Source organism: Python bivittatus, unplaced genomic scaffold, assembly GCF_059951505.1.
Source record: "Python bivittatus isolate LINGU-HERP-01145 unplaced genomic scaffold, Pbiv_v1 ctg000610_np1212, whole genome shotgun sequence".
NCBI classification, from domain to species: Eukaryota; Metazoa; Chordata; class Lepidosauria; order Squamata; family Pythonidae; genus Python; species Python bivittatus.
This window is the reverse complement of record NW_028277088.1, coordinates 18,403,768-18,423,189: the sequence shown is the minus strand read 5'-3', so window position 1 is coordinate 18,423,189 and position 19,422 is coordinate 18,403,768. Positions and strand designations below refer to the sequence as shown.

Below are 19,422 nucleotides of genomic sequence, written 5' to 3'. Positions count from 1 at the left end.
ATGTAATGCGTCTATCTCATATATTGGTTTCACCTTTTGAGTTGCCTTACTGACATAAATGAATATTTGCACGATATTCTAATTTTTCGAGTTTCACCTGTACCTCTGTGTGGTAAAGCTGACAAACTAAACTTCACTGTGGTGAAAATGAGCATAAAACCTTCCTAGTTCCTAACTGTAGTTCAGTATTTTTGGCTTCTAGGGTATTGGAGTTCCTCCATCCTTGCAGGTTAGAAAGAGCAACTGTGGTCACGTTGTTGATGCTGCTGTGCTGGGTTCATGCCAATAGTAGCAGCTTTGTGCCAGCAGTGAGTTTCTAAGCCTGACCCAAACAGCTAGAATTAGGTCAATAGGCTAAAATGCTCAAGCATTTTAAGTTTTAAAAAAAGTTCATTTATGCCTCTGGCTTTAACCACTGGTGAGGGGGTGAACTGCCTTTCCTTCTGGTAGGCGTTGTCTTAAAAGCATGTATTAATGCCGCTTCTGAGCACAGTGTTCCATTTCATAAACCTACTGTTACATGCAGTGTGATTTGCCTGAAGAATTTTAAGATACTGGACATTGTTTCAGTGGTAGGGCCCACCCCTGGAATATCCAGCAAAATAATAAAGATGATTGTGAGCATGTACAAAATATGTCCCACATACATGCATGAACAGCCAGGAATTTTGAATCAAGGGCAGTGGCTTGAAGGCAGGCTTGCACCTCAGTTCCCTTTCTTTCTTAGCTACTAATCACTGTTCTTAAATAAGATCTGTCCCCTAGTTTATTTTAAATTCCTTAGTCATCAGCATTTACTTGACCAATATTTTAGTCAAATCTCATTTAAGGAAGTGTGAGAATTTATAATCTATTGAAGAAGCATACTACTTGGTCGTCAACCTAAAATTGTAAGGGTTTTTTTGTTAAATTGTTTTGAATTTCCTATTATGACTGCACAGCTAAACCTAATTAGTTTCAAATTTGCTGCTTTTCTATCTCAATAGTAGGCGAGATGAATGCAGAACTTTCTCTTGGCTATTCAGAACAGAATATGCCCTGAGCTTCCTCAAACCCTTTTTAATATTATTTCCCATTTTGTATAGTGTGGCGAAAGCAGTAGCTGGCTGAATCAAGGAGCAGGATAAGAGGCTTCTAGCTTGAGATGGGGGTGACCTCTCCAATCCCTCCCCCAGGAGTGAGTGGCACTCAGTTCAGAGAGAATTCCCTCTCACTCAGCAGCAGGGAACAAAAGCAAGGACCACGTGCTGCTTTCTGTACCCATTTGGACTTGCAAAAGAGGCTAAGCAGCCAGAAGGGAGAACAATTAGCAGATGGAGATTTACCTTGGCAGCAGCTTTGGAGGCCGAGCACTCCTCCCTTCACAGGATCAGTTGTAGGGTTGCTTCTGAGCTTTAGAAAGTATTGCCAGATGTGGGTAGATGGGTGGGACTAAGCGTGCTCAATCCTTCAGAATCTCTTTGCAGTTCAGATATATTCTGGCTAGATGCATGAATTGTATATTACAAATACACTGGCAATTTTAGCAGTTGTAAAACTGTATGTTTCTTCTCTTCTCCAGAGGCTCAGTGATAAAAGTGGAGCCGTTGCACCGGAAAAAAATTAACACTTGAAGGAGTATGTAAAATTGCAAATCCTGCTGATAGCACTTCATCAGGCTGTGAGTTGCAGGCTCTCTCTGCAGGTATGAGGAGACGCATCGATGAGCTGACTGCACACTGGAAAAGTGAATCTACCTGAAGATGTTTATTGTAAAGTTTGACCTTGTTGCTTTTTGTTGCACTGAAACTGAACTGTTTCCCTCAAATTGCGTGGAACTCAGATTTCACCTTAGAGCACTGTCAGTTTGGTCAACTGATTGGAATTCTGTGGCTGACTGAGTAGCCTTTTCACATACTGCGGTGCTAAAAATCAAATGTTTAGTTCCATCGCTTTTTTGAAGAAAGCAAAGAAAATTTGAAATTTTTGCCAATGACATGGTGGTTTGTCATCAGTGTTTTAGAAGCACCATTTTTTTTCCTCAGAAAAGAACCAGATTTTAAGTGATTCGTCTTATTAAATTTTAAAAAATGTTTTGCTAGAGCCAGAACACTTAAGAAATGACAAGTAGCAGTTAACTTTGAGATGGATTTTTCAAGATCACTGGAAAAACAGATCTGTTGAAAAGTCATAGAAATCTTACCAGATAAGAAAGTAACTCCTGTTCTGGTAATATTTAATGTAACCCAAGTGCCTGTTGCTTCCCTCTGTTGGGTTGGAATGGCTTTATACAGCTGGGCATGCACTAAATGAGTTATAAAAGCCGTGAGCGTGTTCAATTTTGCACCAGCAGCCTTCCTCGTTGATCTGCCTTTACTAGAAGTGTTTGTCACTATAGATAGCTCAGGCAAATTATTACCTGGGTTGCTTTCCACTAATAAATTACCAAAAAAAAAAAAAAAAGGGAGGGGGGAGAGGTTTTCCATTCCTATAAAATGTTAACGGGTGAAAAAGACGTATTTCACTTTGAAGAGTTAATTTCATGATATGACTATGCAGTAAAGCAGGAGATAGTTTTGAGAGTTGCTAGCCACTAATTTGAGTTTGTGTGAGTTATTAGTGGAAAATACTCAAGTATACTTAGACCTTCACTGTGTACTTAATTGGAAGAACCTATTGTTTCTGCAATATTGTTCGGTTAAACATTGCACAGTTCTTACCTCATTTCTGTAAATAAGTTTTTGTGACTGTTTTGTATTGTGAAGAATTCATAAAATGTGGATATTTTGATTTGTAAAATTTCTAACTGGTAGATTTAATTGAAAGGTAAAAAATAATTTATTTTTATATATTAATGGCAATTTTTAAAGTCACAAATCACTTTTGTAGATAAATTTACTAAAGTAAATCAGTGTGGTTTAATTTATTTAAACCACTTGTTTAATATTCTGTAACAATTTGTATAAAATGTTGTTTTGCCTAGATGTAAAATTGCCAATTTATATAAAGATATGTACAAAGCTTTGGTTAATAAATTTTAATATTGTTTATGGTTGTAAATTGCCATGAAAGATACAGACTTCATCAAGGGAATGTATTAGTCATTGTGTTCAGTTATATTCATATGTATGAAACCTAAGTCCCATTACAAACATACTCTTAATGCATACTGATAGATGCTCAAATTGTAATGTTTTAAGTGGAATTTAAACAGGTTTATTCTAATTTATAGAATAATTTATAGCTAACAAATGCCTATAAAATATAAAGCTGGAATGGAAAGTCCAGTTCCTACAGCAGCAAAAGGTGCCTTGACGTGAGTCATCTTTCTTGAGAAAAGGGTCATTTCACAGTATTTGATATCCTTTCACCTGAAAGGAAGAACTTGCACATACTTTACCCTAGCTGGAAGAGAAAATGTGCTGCGCATGGCAGCAACCCCCCACCCCCTCTCACCACAAAGAAAATAGGGGTAAAATTGATTTCTTAAACCTTGAGCAACATTACATATTTTAGCACCTTTTTTTTAAAGTCAGATTGACACCTCCAGCCCACCCCAGCATGAGAAGGTATGAAATGGGTAAACATTTCAAGTTGAAAGCAACAGTTTCGTCCCTTATATAAGTCCACTGTTCCCCCCAAGGCTGAAAAACGAGAATTCTGGTATACTGGAATTTTCCCTGCTTGAAATGAAGGCTTGCCTTCATCAGGAGCACCAACTGTCAGCAAACAGAGCCTGGTCTACAAATTCAAATGTTTTCTCTCATTCATACTCCATAACTGGAATATATATTTTTGAGCTGTGGCCGCATCCACATATAGAGTGTAGGAGTGCCTGAAAGTCTGACATCTAATGAATTACATCTTGAGTTAATATAGCCCCATAGAAAAAATATTCCCACTTTTGATGCATTTGCTGATTAGGACTTACCTATACATTTTAACTATAAAAAACACCCGTTGTATTTTTTATAATTAAAATAATTTTCTCCTAAGGGGATGCTCGTAAACTGACTTCCAGTTCCCATAAGTTTGAGGCAGCAAGGTCATTTATGGGGAAGTGACTGCAGTCCAGTATTAACTGGAGGACCAAGTATTATAATGTAAGGCAATAAATATATTAGAATTTGCTCTATTGAACAGGAAGTCTGAAGATAAGTATTATCAGGATCCATGGTGAAATGCAGGCAAATAGAACAAAATGAGGAATTCAGTTCCCATTGGCTGATTCTCCATAAATCTCCATAGCAACAGTAGTTCCTACATTGGGATATGCCAAATTTGTTGATCTGAGAATGGAGCTGTCTGAAGTTCTGTGGAGTGTTCTATTTCAGAATTGACAAAATTGTGCATGTCCCTACCTCTGCATGATCCACTGGAATAGGCTGAATGTAGTGCCAATGTTGCATGATAATAAAACAGAAAATGCAATATCCTTAGGGCCTGAATGTTATTAATGAAAACTGAAAGGCAAAATACTTAGAGGACACCATGTTTCCCATCCTTCAACATGACTTTATATTAAAAGATATCGCCCAGTTATTCCAATATGTATTCCAAGTAACATAATTTCTTATAATACCAATTATCACACTGTCAAGAAAAATCTCCTGTACAAAAATACATTGATTCTATTAACACATATTTCAAATTGAAGGTGTAAAATTTACAGATTTTTACTAAGGCACATGACATACTGAAATACTGAGGTACAAAAATACAAGTCACTGCATATGATGTTTAACGTATTTCATTTTGATGAGTAACATTCTTCAAAATATTCCGCTTTTTGCCATTTTTTTCTTTTGTATAAGTTCAACCAACAGCTTGTATCTAGTCATACATTCTTCCTGCAGAAAAAGAAAGAAATGTGGAGTATTAATGCATAGTTTTCATTTGTTAAAAGTTACTTGAAAATTTACATTAGGCATTATAGACAATTTACACTGGCAGGAGGGAAAGGGAAAACGTTTTCTAAGTTTATGGAAAAAAGTTAATGTACAATTATTACAACAATCTGTATGTGGCCTATTCACTGAACACTATACTTAGAGTATTAAAAAGTTAATGCACATAATAAAGTTGCAAACAGAACCATATCGTCCTCCACTACTGTCAGCTACTGAGGACCCTCCACTCCAAAGGCCTCGCAAAAAATGTTGTACTTGGTTTCTAAAAGTCACAAAGGTGGGAGCTTGACCTTGCAGGACAGAGTATTCCTTAGTGAGGACACTGCTAATGAGAAGGCTGTCTTGCAGGCCTCTGTCCCCTCAAGCTCTTGTGGGGTCAGTACTTGCAGCACCCTTGATAGATCAGGTTGAGCTGGCAGATTCCATCTGGAGCAAACATCCCCAAAGGTAATAAGGGGTGAGGCCATTTAAGGCTTTATAGGGCTTTTCCACCACTCTGAATTGGGCTTGGAAGCCGCCTGGCAACCAATGCAGCTCCTGCAGAATGTTACTCTGCTATTAAACCTATTATAGCTGCCAGCTCCAGCCTCAGGTTGTCTTCAAGGGCTTTCCCATGTAAAATGAATTGCAGTGTAACTGAGTTGACAAGGGGATGATTCATTGTCCAGTATCTCCTGATCAAGCAAAGGTTGCAACTGGCAGACTAGTGGGACTCAGCCAAAAGATTCTCCTGGCTATGGCCTGCAGCTGCTGCCCTGGAGACCAGGAGTACCCTCAAGAGTGTGTACTGCTCCTTCAAGAGCAGTGCCACCCCATCAAAGCCAACAGCTGAAACATCCATGGATCCACATCGGCTCTGCACTAACAATGAATTTGTCTTGCTGGGATTCAGCTAAGGTGTGCTTCACCTCATCCACTCCCTCCCAGCCTCCAAGCATCAGGTCAAGACATGAGACTCTGAGTAGCACCTCAGAAATTCTAGGCCATTTTTTTCCAGCAGACATAACGATGGCTATAAGTCTCTGTTCACTGCATGTACAAACACATTTGTATCAATTTTTCCAATGTATACCTACAATTAAAACATTTTCAAAATTCACAAGCCTGACAAAGCAGTAAGCAGCACTGGTGACTATTGTGTGGCTTTTTGCTTATAACAGTTACTGTCCTACTATGGTTCAGGAAATGTTTTGACCGGAGCACAGGGTTCCCTCTGCTTTGTGTACCTCTAACAGAAGCAAGTACTTCTAATGTGGTTATATAACTGAAACATGATGTACCTTTCACTTGAAAATCTCGAGTTTGATAGTCATGATAGATGCACCATTTCAACCCCCCTTTCTGGCCATGTCCTTGCCAACATTATCTTTCATATACCCAGCACAATGCGACAAGCAAGGATATAACTAATCTGCCCTAAGTCTCACCTGGCATTAATTATCCACTACATTTGAGAACGGCTGCCTCCTGGCTAGTTGCAGTACAGCTGCCAATCTTTGATTACCCTACTGAATAACATAAAACCTGGCAAAGTGCCCTTATTCTTCAATTGTCCATCTTTGGCCATGCATGAGACTCTACAAAGCCTCTGAATTTTTTTTGTTAGGATTGCTTACCTCAATATGGTCACCTTCCTGCTACAGGATTTAATTCAGATTTAGAATCATGTACCTTCCCTATTCTTTTTTTTCATCTTCCCTTTAATAAACTACTTAATCAGTTGTTTGGACTGTTCTTTTGGTACATTCCCTTTATATTCTCTTTCCCCACCCCTCATGCTTTGATAATTAAAAACATTAGATTACCAGCAAGTTGGGGGGAGAAAGAAAGACAGGACATCACTTCCCAGCTTACTTAGCTATTTCTCTGTTGAATATACCACTTCACCTGTCTTCTGACCTGTCTAGGAGAAACAGGAGTGAAGAGTGGAGGCAACGTGCACATGAACCAATTCTGCAAGGTGCCTGCCACCATGTCTCAGCAAATTTTCAATCGAGTACATTGGAGAACTAATTTTTGGACTTCCTCAGCAACTTAGAAACTATAGTACAGACTGAATTCAAGACTCAGAAAGTCCCACATTGAAAGTACCAAGGAATGTACATGGGAAGAGAGGTTAGTTACCACCCACGGCTGGTTCTCGAACATCTACTTGAAAGCTGAAGAGCATGCTCTCCTCCCTCAGATGGACCTTCAATCAAGGAGGCTGTTCATTCATTTCAAGTCTCTTGTGCAACACTGGCCCTTTAAAACTTGGCTGTGAACAGATTACATGATAGACCAGGGATACAACCATTATTTCCCAGGCTTATGATTTTATGGCCCTCACTGGTATCCTGTATTTCAAACTATGCAACATTTATTTGGTGTTCTAAACAGAATATCTAATTGCTTACTGCACATTAAGGCACTATGGTTGAATTAGCTTCTATTGTTCTTTCAGAAAAACAGGTGGTAGGAAATGTGAAAAGGACAGGCTATTGCTTTGTCACAAATACAGGCAAAAGTCTTGTTTATCATTACCCTTAAAATACACTGAGCCAACTGCAATAAATTTAAGAGGGTTAATCTTCTAAAACTAACTTTTAAAAAAATCAACATAACATAAGCCAACACCAGTATGTTTTAATCTTATATAAAACTATGGCTTCACCTTGCTTTTTCCCGGAACACATTTGGCAATCTTATCCCAACGTTCCAGCGTTCCCTTTGGATACTGTTGTAAAGCCAGCTCTAGAAGCTTCTGTTGATTCTGAGTCCACAAGTCATCTGAACTGCGACACCTCTCTTTTCTTCTGGCCTCATCATCACTATATTCCTCTTGTTCTGCAGTGTCAAAGTCCTTCTGGCGCTTCCCTCTACACTTGTCCTCCGTTGTCTCTTTTGTCCCTGGGACTATTGTTTCAGCAGCCTTTGGCATTGTTTTCCGCTTGCGATGTCTGGCTTCATTTAACCCAGTCTCTTGTTCATCTGTTGTGATCTTATTTATCATTTCTGGATCATAACTGTATTTCGTTCTTTCCTCCTGCTCCTCTTCCTCTTTTTCCCGTTGAGTGATTATAAGATCAGGTAAGTTAACATTGGCCTTGTTGGATCTTGAGCTTTGGGCCAAAGTTTTCAACTCTGAGAATTTAATAGTACCTATTGAAAAACAGCACACATATCAGATTAATGTAGGATAAGGGAGAAGATGAGGAGAACCAACATTCCAAATTACAGATTTTTTTTTAAAGTATGCTTCACGGGTGTGCTTGAAGCAGCCCAGGAAACATCTGACACCTGTATTCAAAAATCAGAGTTGATAAACACAGTAGGTTAAATCCAGACTTAGTCAGATGTAATTCTGATTCCCAGCTAATAAAGTCAGGCTTTCATTTTTACTTGTATGTTTCCATGGTAGTCACACTTAGTTTAAACAATCCAGAAATAGCATCAATTAGGTACGATGTTAAGAGGTCTTCCGTTATATTCTGGCTCTTTTGTTAACATGCACTCCTCTATGCACTGATACACTGAAATGAATGAACTGCAGTGCTCCCATTGAAATGGAAGAATAATGCACTGCCACGGTGTTTAATCAATGGTACCCTTAGTTATTTTAATTCATCTTTTGGTGCTCTGGAACAGATGTCACATATTTTTGTTTTCTTTGCACTGCTGACAATTTGAGGCAGAGTTTCACATTATCCACTTAATGAAGGCATATATGCATAGAAGCTCATTTTCTGCCTGTTATTTGTTTTCAAAAGAAGCAGCCAGTATGCTTAGTAATGGCTGTTGTACCTAGGGCCACCTTTCATCCACTACTACTCTATCTACTCTGGACATAGGAGCTCTACAGACTTTGGAGGTTGCCACTTTCCCATGGCTGTAGAGAACTCCACAACCTCCTAAAAGCTTTGGTTTTAAAAAACTGAATTATTAAAAAAAGGGATGGAATGAAAAAATATTAAATACATAACAGGCAAGCAACCACTACCTATATTTAATTTTAAATGTAAATGAAACAAAATTAAATATAGGTTTGATCCTGAACTCACTATGTTTTGGAACAGGTCCCCCTAGCATTCCAGTCAAAGCCCATGTGTCACCATCACACCAGAAAAAGCACCACCTTCCTGGTGTAGAGGACTTCTTCTCTCCAAATACATTAATTTGATTTATGCTATGCAGTAATTTCCAATCCTGGTAAGGAAGCTTCATTGACTTACCGTATTTTTCCAACAATAAGATGCCCCCATGTACAAGACGGCCCCCACTTTTCCAACCCAAAATTAAGAAATCAATATTTTAAAGATAGTGCAGAACACATTTTTATTTAGTAATTAGTTAACATTTACCTGATACACTAGCTTGTCTCTGCAAACAAGCTAATTGGTTAGCTTCCTCTAATTGGTTTGTTCAGCATCAGCTGACGTCAGTTACATAAGGCTCGTGATTGGAGGAAGTCTGTTTGGGAGACAAGCTATTTCACTTGTGATTGGAGGCTAGCAATAGGAGGAAGCCTCTCTGCAGAAACAAAGTATGGGCAGTTTTGCAACCGTGCGATTCTCGGCTGACTTCCTTGAATAAGACGCCCTTCAATTTTTAGGGTAAGGATTTTAGAAAAAAGTATCGTCTTATAGTCGGAAAAATATGGTAGTTTACTATAAAATGGAGAGTGTATTTTTACCCATCTATCCTGCCACTAGTGGAGCACTATGAACATTCAAGGCTGCATTAACAGAAGACTAGATTCTGTGATTCCCAGTTCCTACAACGCTTGGCTAGAAAAGTTCTACTCCACCTATCCCAGATTTAAGGAGGCAGCTCTCCCTAGCGTACAGCATAGTAGGTGAGCAGAGTGCAAAGAAACTCAGTTATATTTTATTTTATTCTATTTCTACAAAGAACATTGGATTAAGTTGTTATCTGAAGACATGTTCTTTGGTATATCTATATGCTTAGCCATAGAAGTGGGAACATTTGAGGGATTACATGCTGCAACTCTCTTTTTGAGGGCTGCAGAAAGCCATCTGGAGATATTTTGGGGAACATTTTTAAATGCTTTGGGGGACTAAGAATGGGAGTAAGAGGTCTTTGGGACACCTGCTGCTTCCATCCCTACCTGTACCTCCATAATCTTCCTAAAAAGTCTCTATTTGGGAGTGCATTTTTTGGAGGTGTGGTGGTTTCAGAGTAGGGGTGAGAGTGGTTTGCCTCTCAAAATATTTTGTCCCTGTTCTCATTCTTAAATTCCTGAACCCATCCCCCAAGGACAAAATTGCCATAAAAACAATGATTTCAGGTTGTTTTGGGGTGGAGGAGTGTTGTTAGAGCAAGTAGCAGCGGGCAGCATCTAGGAGGCAAACTAGCCCCATCTCCATGCTTATTTCTGAATGAGCCTCTACCTATGGAGCCACCAAAATGTTGGCCAATTGGCCATCAAAATTTGGCCCAATCTTGAGGGGCCACAATACAGCCTGTGGGTGTCGGCACTCTAGCCTTGCTCTTCAGCCAAGCCATGCCTAGAAATTAATATACAATCCAAAGGGGGGAAAAAAGGACAGTCACTACATGCAGGCATGCAACCGAAAACGCGTAACACAGAAGAAAATAAATGAGGAATGAAGAGGGAAAAAACAAGCTCAGCTACTAATTCTTAAAGGTAAATAGGTTTTCTTTAACCACCATGAGGTATATAATATAGGTGCACCTTACCTGGAGCACATGTAACTGAATCTTTAATCTGCTTGGCTTTCATTGTAACCTGTTTAGGAAGGAGGAGAAATGATTTGATTTTCAATACATGGTTTTGGTAGGAGAGCTTAGAAAATGTTTGGAAAAATGGATCAACATAATCTAGTTGAATTTGAAAACTATCAATAAGTATGGGCATCCATGGGGAGGACGACAAATGACAAAATGTGTGTCATGACACCAACTGTTCCTTTTGTACTTGCCCTGTGATACTATGGTTGTCGTGGACACCCCTGTCAATAAGTTCTCTAAAAGTATTAATTGTGCCAGAACACCTCCATCCCACTCTTTGCAATGTGAAACCTGCTCACTAAAAGCACACCATGGAGTGAATGTTACCTTACCTTAAGACAAAAAAGGTTATTTGTCAACAAGTGGTAATTAAACTATGGTAATGGTATGTGGGAATGACCTTGGCAGACAGGAGGAAGAGCCTCAGACAATGGTCAGATAAGAGGTAAAGAAGGCCGAGCGCCGAAGAATTGATACCTTTGAACTGTGGTGCTGGAGAAGACTCTTGAGAGTCCCCTGGACTGCTAGGAGGTCAAACCAGTCAATCTTAAAGGAAATCAACCCTGATTGCTCATTGGAAGGATCGATAATGAAGCTCAAGCTCAGATACTTTGGTCACCTAATGCGAAGAGAGATCTCTTTGGAGAAGACCCTGATGCTGGGAAAGATTGAAGGCAAAAGGAGAAGAGGACGGCAGAGGATGAGATGGTTAGATAGCATCACTGAAGCAATGAGCATGAAACTGAGCAAACTCAGGGAGGCAGTGAAGGACAGGAAGGCCTGGCGCAATATGGTTCATGGGGTCACGAAGAGTCGGACACGACTTAACGACTGAACAACAACAACAACAACGAGTCTGCAGAAGGAATGGGGGCATGGGAAATATCTCAGAAGGGACCCTCCCTAGTTTCTTGGATTGTAAAGGCAAAGGGGGAGAGATGTATTTTCAGATTTGGGAGACTGATGTCAGCCTTGTGAGGTAGTCCAGACAAGAAGCATACCCGGAAGTAGAGCTCTATCTTTATTGTGAGGTTACATTAAAAGTACATCTCTACATCTACGCAACTGCCATAATATCTATGAGGCAGGTCTGCTGGGACTGACAGGAATTGGAGTCCAATAGCAATTGGAACACCACAGTTCTAGACAAGAAATTATTTGAGAGATTATTCTTTGTCCCAATACAATACAATGCTGGCTGGAGAATTCTGGGAGTTGAAGTCCATACATCTTAAAGTTGCCAAGTTTGAAAAATACTGTTCTTTATCTTCTTACACATACACATGCACCGTCCAGCACAGAAGAAACAGCTTTAAATCTCCTCCTCTCTTGTCAAAAACAATTGTTGCCACAACAGATTTCCTAATGGAAAGTAGAGTCAAGAATCCTCTCCCCTATGGCCACTCCAGTTGGAACCATTTCCTGTCTCTAAAATAGCATCCAACAGCAATGTTACACTGCCCAAAACTGTTGTCTAGCAGCTGAAGTAATATGGAAGCCAAAGTGCTATGGCTTAGTACCCTTCTTGTGCCGTGCCTTGGAGCCTCGTAACAGGGAGTGAAGATTAAGGCCTGAATCTGGAGTAGAAAACTGATAACACTCCTCATTCGCTGAATTACAAGTTCTGGGACCCATTATCACTACTCATGCTGCCTGGGGCAGTGAAGAGTTCGGCGAAAGTTGTAAAATCCAAATAAGAGCACATGGGCAGAATAAGTCTGGTGAGCTTGGCATGGGAGTACAGAATTGAACTTGAGCCTTTTAACACACAAACAGGTGGTTTAGTGGTTTGGCATCTTGGACTACTCAAAGACCCACTCAGACTCAAAGACCCACTCAGCCTTGAAACTCCAGTCACTCTTTTTTAGCCTTTCAGGGTTTTATCATAGGATAAAAAGTGTGAGGGGTGGGGGTAAAAACGAAATGTATTTCCATGCAATAGATCAAGAAACTATATTACATTGGTTCTTCTCATATGACCAAGATAGGCTTACATTTTTCACTTGTCTTATTCCTGACAAAACCCAGGTCAGGCCTCTAAACTTGTTTTTCAAAAAAGGGAACAACCCTATCATTTGCAAGCCACAGTATCCTGCTTTGGGTCCTTTTTTAAAACGACAGATGCACCTTCAAGTAACTCTCCTTTTCTTCAATACGATCAATACATCCATCTCTCTTCAGGGATCCCTTGCCTAGGAAAATTCCCTGAGGTCATAATAGTAATCCATCTAAATACCTTTAACATAAATCTTGGACTGTTTGAAAGTTAACACCTCACCTCATGTTTAATAACCACAAAATCCAACAGGTAATGTCTTTCTACCTGTAACCCTCCAACTAGACAGCCCAATGAGAGCTAACGGTTGTCCTAGCTTCTCTGGGAAGACGGGATGCTTTTATAACTGCACCCGCTTTCGCTCACAGTGCCAGGCACCATTTAATTAGAAAAACGTGCTCCTATCTATCCACCTGCCTGTTTTTTTATGGCTTACTTGGGCCTTTTTCATGCAGAAAGCAAATCCCACATCAGTCTGCTGTTGCAACCTGAACACGAGAGATTAGTGGCGACAGAGACTAGCAGAATCAGTTTACCTCCTCCCAGGCGAGCAAATGATATTATTTCATGAGGATGGAATTGTAGAGCTCTTTGCTGTCACTTCAGAAAACCTGCAGTTAATAACCATATTAAAGTCTGTGTTCTTTTGCAGGCCAGTCTATTTTATTTTCACAATTTTTACTCTCTTTTAAGTTTCTGAAAATAATGACCTGGATCCAGAAACCCATTTCCATATTCATAAGGCACTTCCACCCAGCTTTACTTTCAGCAGCAGTTGTGTGCCTCACAGAGTGCTATTCCAGAAGGGCCCACAACCTTTACTGCCCAGGGGGTCAAAGGAAACAGCGGGGCTGCCATCAGCAGTAAAAGGCTTCCATGTGGGCATAAAATACTGTGTATAGCACTCGAGATTTTAGCCTGCACCAACATACACTACCCAAGATTATCACACACACTATCCTCCCTGTTTGATCTTCCTTTCAAAATTTCAGTGTAATCAGTTATACTGAAATTCCGCCTGAAAAAAGTTTGGCAAATTAAGTAATACTTCAAATTATCCAGCTGAAAAAAAAAATTGTTAGAAAAATGACTGGTTTTAATTTTTTTGTTGTTGTTACAGGTAATCCTCAGGTTACAACCACTCATTCAGCAACCATTCAAAGTTACGATGGCACTGAACCTGGGGGACTTATGACTGGTCCTCAGAGTTCTGGCTGTCGCAGCATCCTTGCAGTCATGTGATCATGATCTGGGCACTCAGTGTCCAGCTTGCAATTGCAATGTTGTAGCGAGCTGCGGTCATGTGATTGTGATTTCAGACGTTCACTGCCAGCTTCCCACAAGCAAAGTTAATGGGGAAGCTGGCAGGAAGTCACTCCTGCCCCTTTTTTGCCCACCCACACTCCAGAGTACCTGTTCGCGGCATCCCCCACCCTCTGGAGTGCATGCCTGTGGCACACGCACACCCCCCCCCCCACTGGCTTGCTTGCCTGGGATTCCTGCCTCTTCCTGTTTAATGACCTGTGCAGTCCTGGGGTTATGATGGCAACCAGGACTTCTGGGATTGCCATTTCTAAGCAATGTGGTCACATGACATTGTGCTTTATGACCCCCACTGGCTTGCTTGCCTGGGATTCCTGCCTCTTCCTGTTTAATGACCTGTGCAGTCCTGGGGTTATGATGGCAACCAGGACTTCTGGGATTGCCATTTCTAAGCAATGTGGTCACATGACATTGTGCTTTATGACCCCATTGCTTAGCGACAGAAATTCTGGCCCCAATTGCTGTCATAACCCAAGGAATACCTGTATTATTATTAGTATCCCACCTTTTTATGCATTTGATCAACTCAAAGTAGTAATCATGCCTAATATTCCTGCCTCCTATTTTCCCCACAACAACCACCCTGTGAGTTGGGTTGGGCTAAGAGAGAGTGACTGGCCCAAAGTCACCCAGGGAGGCCTGGAACTCACAGCTTCCTGGTTTCTAGGCCAGCACCTTAAGCACTACACCAAACTGTTTTAATCAACAGAATGGATATGAGTGCGTACATGTGAATGATGTTATCTCCTCCCCAAACACTATATAGCTATTACTGAATACATTCATTCTACCAAGACCCAGATTAATCACAAAAACATTCAGTGCTGCAACAACTTGCTAAGTCACCACCACATGTAGGATGTGACTGCATACTGTAACAGCTGGCCCACGTGATTGAGCACCTGTGCAGGAACCAGTGTACCATGGTGGAATTCTTAGAAGACAAGCAACAATATTGAAGTGGTACAAAGGGAGATACCAAAACCTCAGGGGAGTTGATGGTATAGTTGTTAAGAGTAATAGACAATTCTGGCAGCTGTGAAGCTCACTAAGTGATTTTGGGCTAGTCATTTTCTCTCCACTTTCAGAGGATGAAGTTTGGAAGAGGTACAATATCATCTTGAGTGCTGGACAAAAAGCAGGTAATAAATGTAATGAACAAATAAATACACCAGAATCACCATCATCTGAACCTCAACGTCCCTGCAAAATTTCTTCCAATGATAAATTACAACTACCTCTATCTGCAGATAAACCAAAGCAGCAGGTGTGGTAAAGTCAGAACTCTGAGCTACGTGCCACCTTGAATTACAGAGGTCTTTACACTGTTGACTTTCCATGTGCATTACTAGTACAAGACTAAGTATTATTAGTTTCCCATCACAATTCCAAACATTCCTTTTCATAGCACATAGAAAACAGCAAGAAAATCATGCCAATCTTATCAAGTTTATATGGACTACACTTGAATGATCTGACGAAAGAATCTATCAGAAGGTGGAGTGCTAATCAAAGTCCCCTAATTCTACATTCTGCTTTAAAAAACAGTTTAGGAATATAGTTGCTGGCAGGCATTAATTCAGCAGAAGCCCGTTCCATATGCCTCTATGGAACAGAGCAAATAAAATATAGGAAATAAGCTCCATAGGTATATGCAGACTAATCCTTAGCCTGCTACCTCTTCCCTGAAAACAGGGACATACACTGGACTGCTTGAAAGCCATCTATATGGCTAAGCTTCCCCATTCATGCCTCTCTGACCAACTCATCCATCTGAACACAACATTCCATTGCCTTATTTAAAAAATTATGCCCCAAGTTAGTATCCCAGAACAATATGGAAGGATTTGTCCATTTCAGTTTTCCATCCATGCACTAAAAAGGTCAGAAGATGATGGCCCCATGTGCAGTGAGTCCCAACACTAATTCCAGGCAGCCATGAGAATAGAGATATTCCAGGTGCACCAATCCACACTCCAGCATTACAAATCAAGAGGGAATTCTTGGAAAAAATGGAACTGGTCCTATCAAAAATCTGGAAGGAGTGATTATTGATTAATTGAACCCAGGGGAGCTCACCCATCACTATTCGTGAGTATGGAGGGAGCATGTTCAATTATTTCTTCAAATAGTAAGAGGCAGGAATGAGAGCTCCAAATTCAACAAGGGGGAAATGGGTCAAAAAACAGATGTGTGGAGATAGACATGGAATACCAGTTCAGCTAACTAGGTCAGCTGGCAGGAACTCTCATTAAAGAGAACTGAAGGCAGTTCCCCTTTCATAATTGAAACATTTGTAAAAGGGGGGAGGGACCAATCTAATACATACCACAAGCCCAAACCAGGAAAGTAATTTAATAAAGGTTGCATTACCCTTTCACCTGCAAATAAAAATATGGTCCCATTATTCTGATTGGTTTAAGAAGATTTTTATTTTGCTTCGTTTGGGTTCAAAGCAAAACTAAGTTGTTTCCAATGTTTAAATTTCTAGGAACAATTCTTATAGTCATACAGACATAGCAAAGTTAGAGCTTGAGCAGATTCAGGCTGATGCAGTTTCTCTCCATAAAATGGTCGTACAAACACTAGGCCAATATTTATGTGGGCCTGCTCAATATGGCACAAGAAGAAGAGACTAAAAGGCATTTTCTCATCATTAATGATTTTAATACATTTCAAAAATATAATTATCAAGTCAATATAATTTATAATAATATCTGTATTTTAAAGGATAACATGGCTAAAATTATGTTCTGAGCATTTCATGTAGTTGCTGACAGGTATCCACAAGCAGGGGGTAAAAAAGTCAAGATGGTGGCCCCAACCACGTACACAAAAAAGGGGAGAGGGGCTTTGCATGATTTCATGATTCCTGAAAATGTGGGAACTGCTGCTTCACCAAACACCAAACACATTATATTACAGTATGCAAATAATATACACCTTTGTGGACAGCATAAACAAAATTCTCCTGAGAGGGCTTTTAAGAGCAGGAGACAGCTTCAGCTTGCAAAGCTGCACAGAGTTATAGAAACAACACAGCCTACTATAAAGGAAGCTCAAAAACACCACCAGCAGGAAATTTTAAAGAAATTCTAAAGCACCCTGAAAATGATGTTAGAAACTAAACCTCTTTTTTGCAGAGGGAAAAAAAACTCTGGAGAAACTTTGAAGAACAGATTAATATTAATATAAAAGCACCAGAGACTACCAGCCATGCTATATGGATTGAGGTAAATCTGAAAAACCTACAAGCATGCAAAAAATATAGAGAATCATGAACATTTTCTTCGGGTGTATGACCTCTGGCTCTTTAAAGACTCAGTTGCATTGGACAGAATCCCTCTATAAATTTCCACCAAATTGTAATTTATAACATGACAGAAGAGGAAATCATTAAATACAGGGCTACTATTCATAAATTTAAAGTTAATTAAATCTAAATAGATTTAAATAAAATATAGTACTTGTCCTGGCCCTGGCCGCTTTTTGGAACATGCTGTCCTCCTCTCAATATGCCACTAATTTTCTCAGTTAGAAACACATGGAGCCCATACATACATACATACATACATACATACATACATACATACATACATACATAAATAAATACACGCACGCATGCACTCCGGTCAAATTACTTGGTGGTTAACACAATTTAGAAATAAACCTTTTAAAGCATCCACTGTACAAATAAATCAGCATAAAATCAAAACAATATAATAAGACAGCTAAAAAAATAGCCTATCTAATTATAACACCCTCCAGAACAGTTCTCTCCCTTTACCTCCCACAAGTGGGATACTAAGAGTAGTTTCTCCCTAGATGATCGAATAGGTTGGGCCAACTCTAGTTGGAGCAAGTGGTCCTGTAGATACCCAGGAGCTAAGCCATAAAAGACTTTATCAGTCAAACCCAGCATGTCACCTAGAAGCCAAATGGTAGCTAAATGGTAGCCAGTGCAGGTTCTTAGCAAAAGTGTAAAAGGCTTCCAACAGTAGGTGCCAGTTAGCACATTGGTCACTGTATTCTGGACTAACTGCAGCTTCTGAATTGTTGTTAAAGGCAGCCCCATATAAAAGGCACCACGGTAAACTCATCAGGTGGTAATAAGAACATTACTACAGTGCAACTCTCTTGTATCAGCCGATGATGGTTAATGCCAAAACTGTCTGTAATAAACTCATTCAATCATGACCTGGTGGTGGAAAACAGGAAAGCCCTATTATATATTACCAAAACCTGGTTGGGTGAGGGTAGCAATGTTGCCCTCTGAAATCTGCCCCACTGGGTTTGGGTCCTTCAGCAGCTTCAGTGTCATAACTGGGGAAGGAAGGGTAGCACTGGTTGGCAGGGACATCCTTTCTATAATCAGGGATGCTGCTTCTGAGGTACCAGGTGTGAGTGTGATGTATGAAACTGAGCTGTAAAGACAAACTGGGGATCCTCCTGCTATAATTGGCTGCCTTGCTGCTCAGCATAATTCCTATCTGGGCTCCTGGATCTGGTCTCTGGGTTGGCTGAAGAGACCTCCTGCCTTCTGGTGTTGGGAACTTCAACCTCCATGTCTTGGGAACTGGATCCTGTAAAGGCCAAGAATTCATGGCCTCCATGGGCTTCTCTCAGATAGTTTCTAGCCCAGCCCATGGAGATGATCATGTTAGGCATCGTTTGTGCATCAGAGACATTGCACCAATCTGAATGTGCAGAGAATTTCCATCAATTTCTCGTTGTGGTCAGATCATATCTGGATCCAAATGACATTGACTGCCACTCAGTACCTTGCAGGATGCATGGATCCATTCAGATGGTCCGCCCCAGGCACCTAATGCATCCGGATGGCTTCTAGAGGATGCTTGGGGAGTTCCCCAGAAATCCAGTTGACAACTCTGTCCAGTGTCTGGTGAGGCACTGGCAATGGAAGGTGAGCTGAATTTTAGATACAGTTGCTCCTGAGTGGCCCCTTTTTGCTCTCCAATGCCAGCTAGCTCCTTGGTTTACTAACACCTTTGGGAAATGAAGCAACAGAAATGATGCCTAGGGTGCCGATGGAGAAAGACAAAAAGTGATTCTGATTGAGCACGAATACATGCCCATGTTCAGGCCTACACTGAGGCAATATGGGAGGCAAAGTGTCGTTACTTCTCCTTTATTGTGTTGGCAGGCTGTTGTCCAGAGACATTGTTTATGGTAACTAATTCCAAGTTAGGGAAAAGTCAATGCCGAGATCTTCCACCAGGATACTGTGACCAATCCGCATGTAATTTTGTTGCTTAGATTTGCCAGAATCCTGACTGTTCATGGCCAAAGTCTTCAACGGTGATTGGGCATTATCTTGTTATATTACCTGGAAGTCCTTCTGGCCAGTGAACTACAAGGAGGTGGACAGTGTGTTCTCTAAGC

General features: G+C 40.4%; 2 protein-coding genes across 8 annotated transcripts in view; one reads left to right on the top strand and one right to left on the bottom strand.

Moving 5' to 3' along the window:
* MLLT10 (MLLT10 histone lysine methyltransferase DOT1L cofactor) overlaps positions 1–2,442 on the top strand; it is a 127,190-nt gene extending 124,748 nt beyond the window's left edge. For all 6 annotated transcript variants that reach the window (XM_088150390.1, XM_088150388.1, XM_088150387.1 and 3 more), the window contains one exon: positions 1,562–2,442. In XM_088150390.1, the coding sequence (XP_088006516.1) occupies positions 1,562–1,606 (45 nt within the window). In that variant the 3' untranslated portion in view covers positions 1,607–2,442. The remainder of the gene's footprint in view (positions 1–1,561) is intronic.
* A 1,533-nt stretch (positions 2,443–3,975) lies between these two features.
* DNAJC1 (DnaJ heat shock protein family (Hsp40) member C1) overlaps positions 3,976–19,422 on the bottom strand; it is a 91,108-nt gene continuing 75,661 nt past the window's right edge. For both annotated transcript variants that reach the window (XM_088150394.1, XM_088150395.1), the window contains 3 exons: positions 10,590–10,638; positions 7,543–8,030; positions 3,976–4,829 (listed from right to left, as the gene is read on the bottom strand). In XM_088150394.1, the coding sequence (XP_088006520.1) occupies positions 4,752–4,829; positions 7,543–8,030; positions 10,590–10,638 (615 nt within the window). In that variant the 3' untranslated portion in view covers positions 3,976–4,751. The remainder of the gene's footprint in view (positions 4,830–7,542; positions 8,031–10,589; positions 10,639–19,422) is intronic.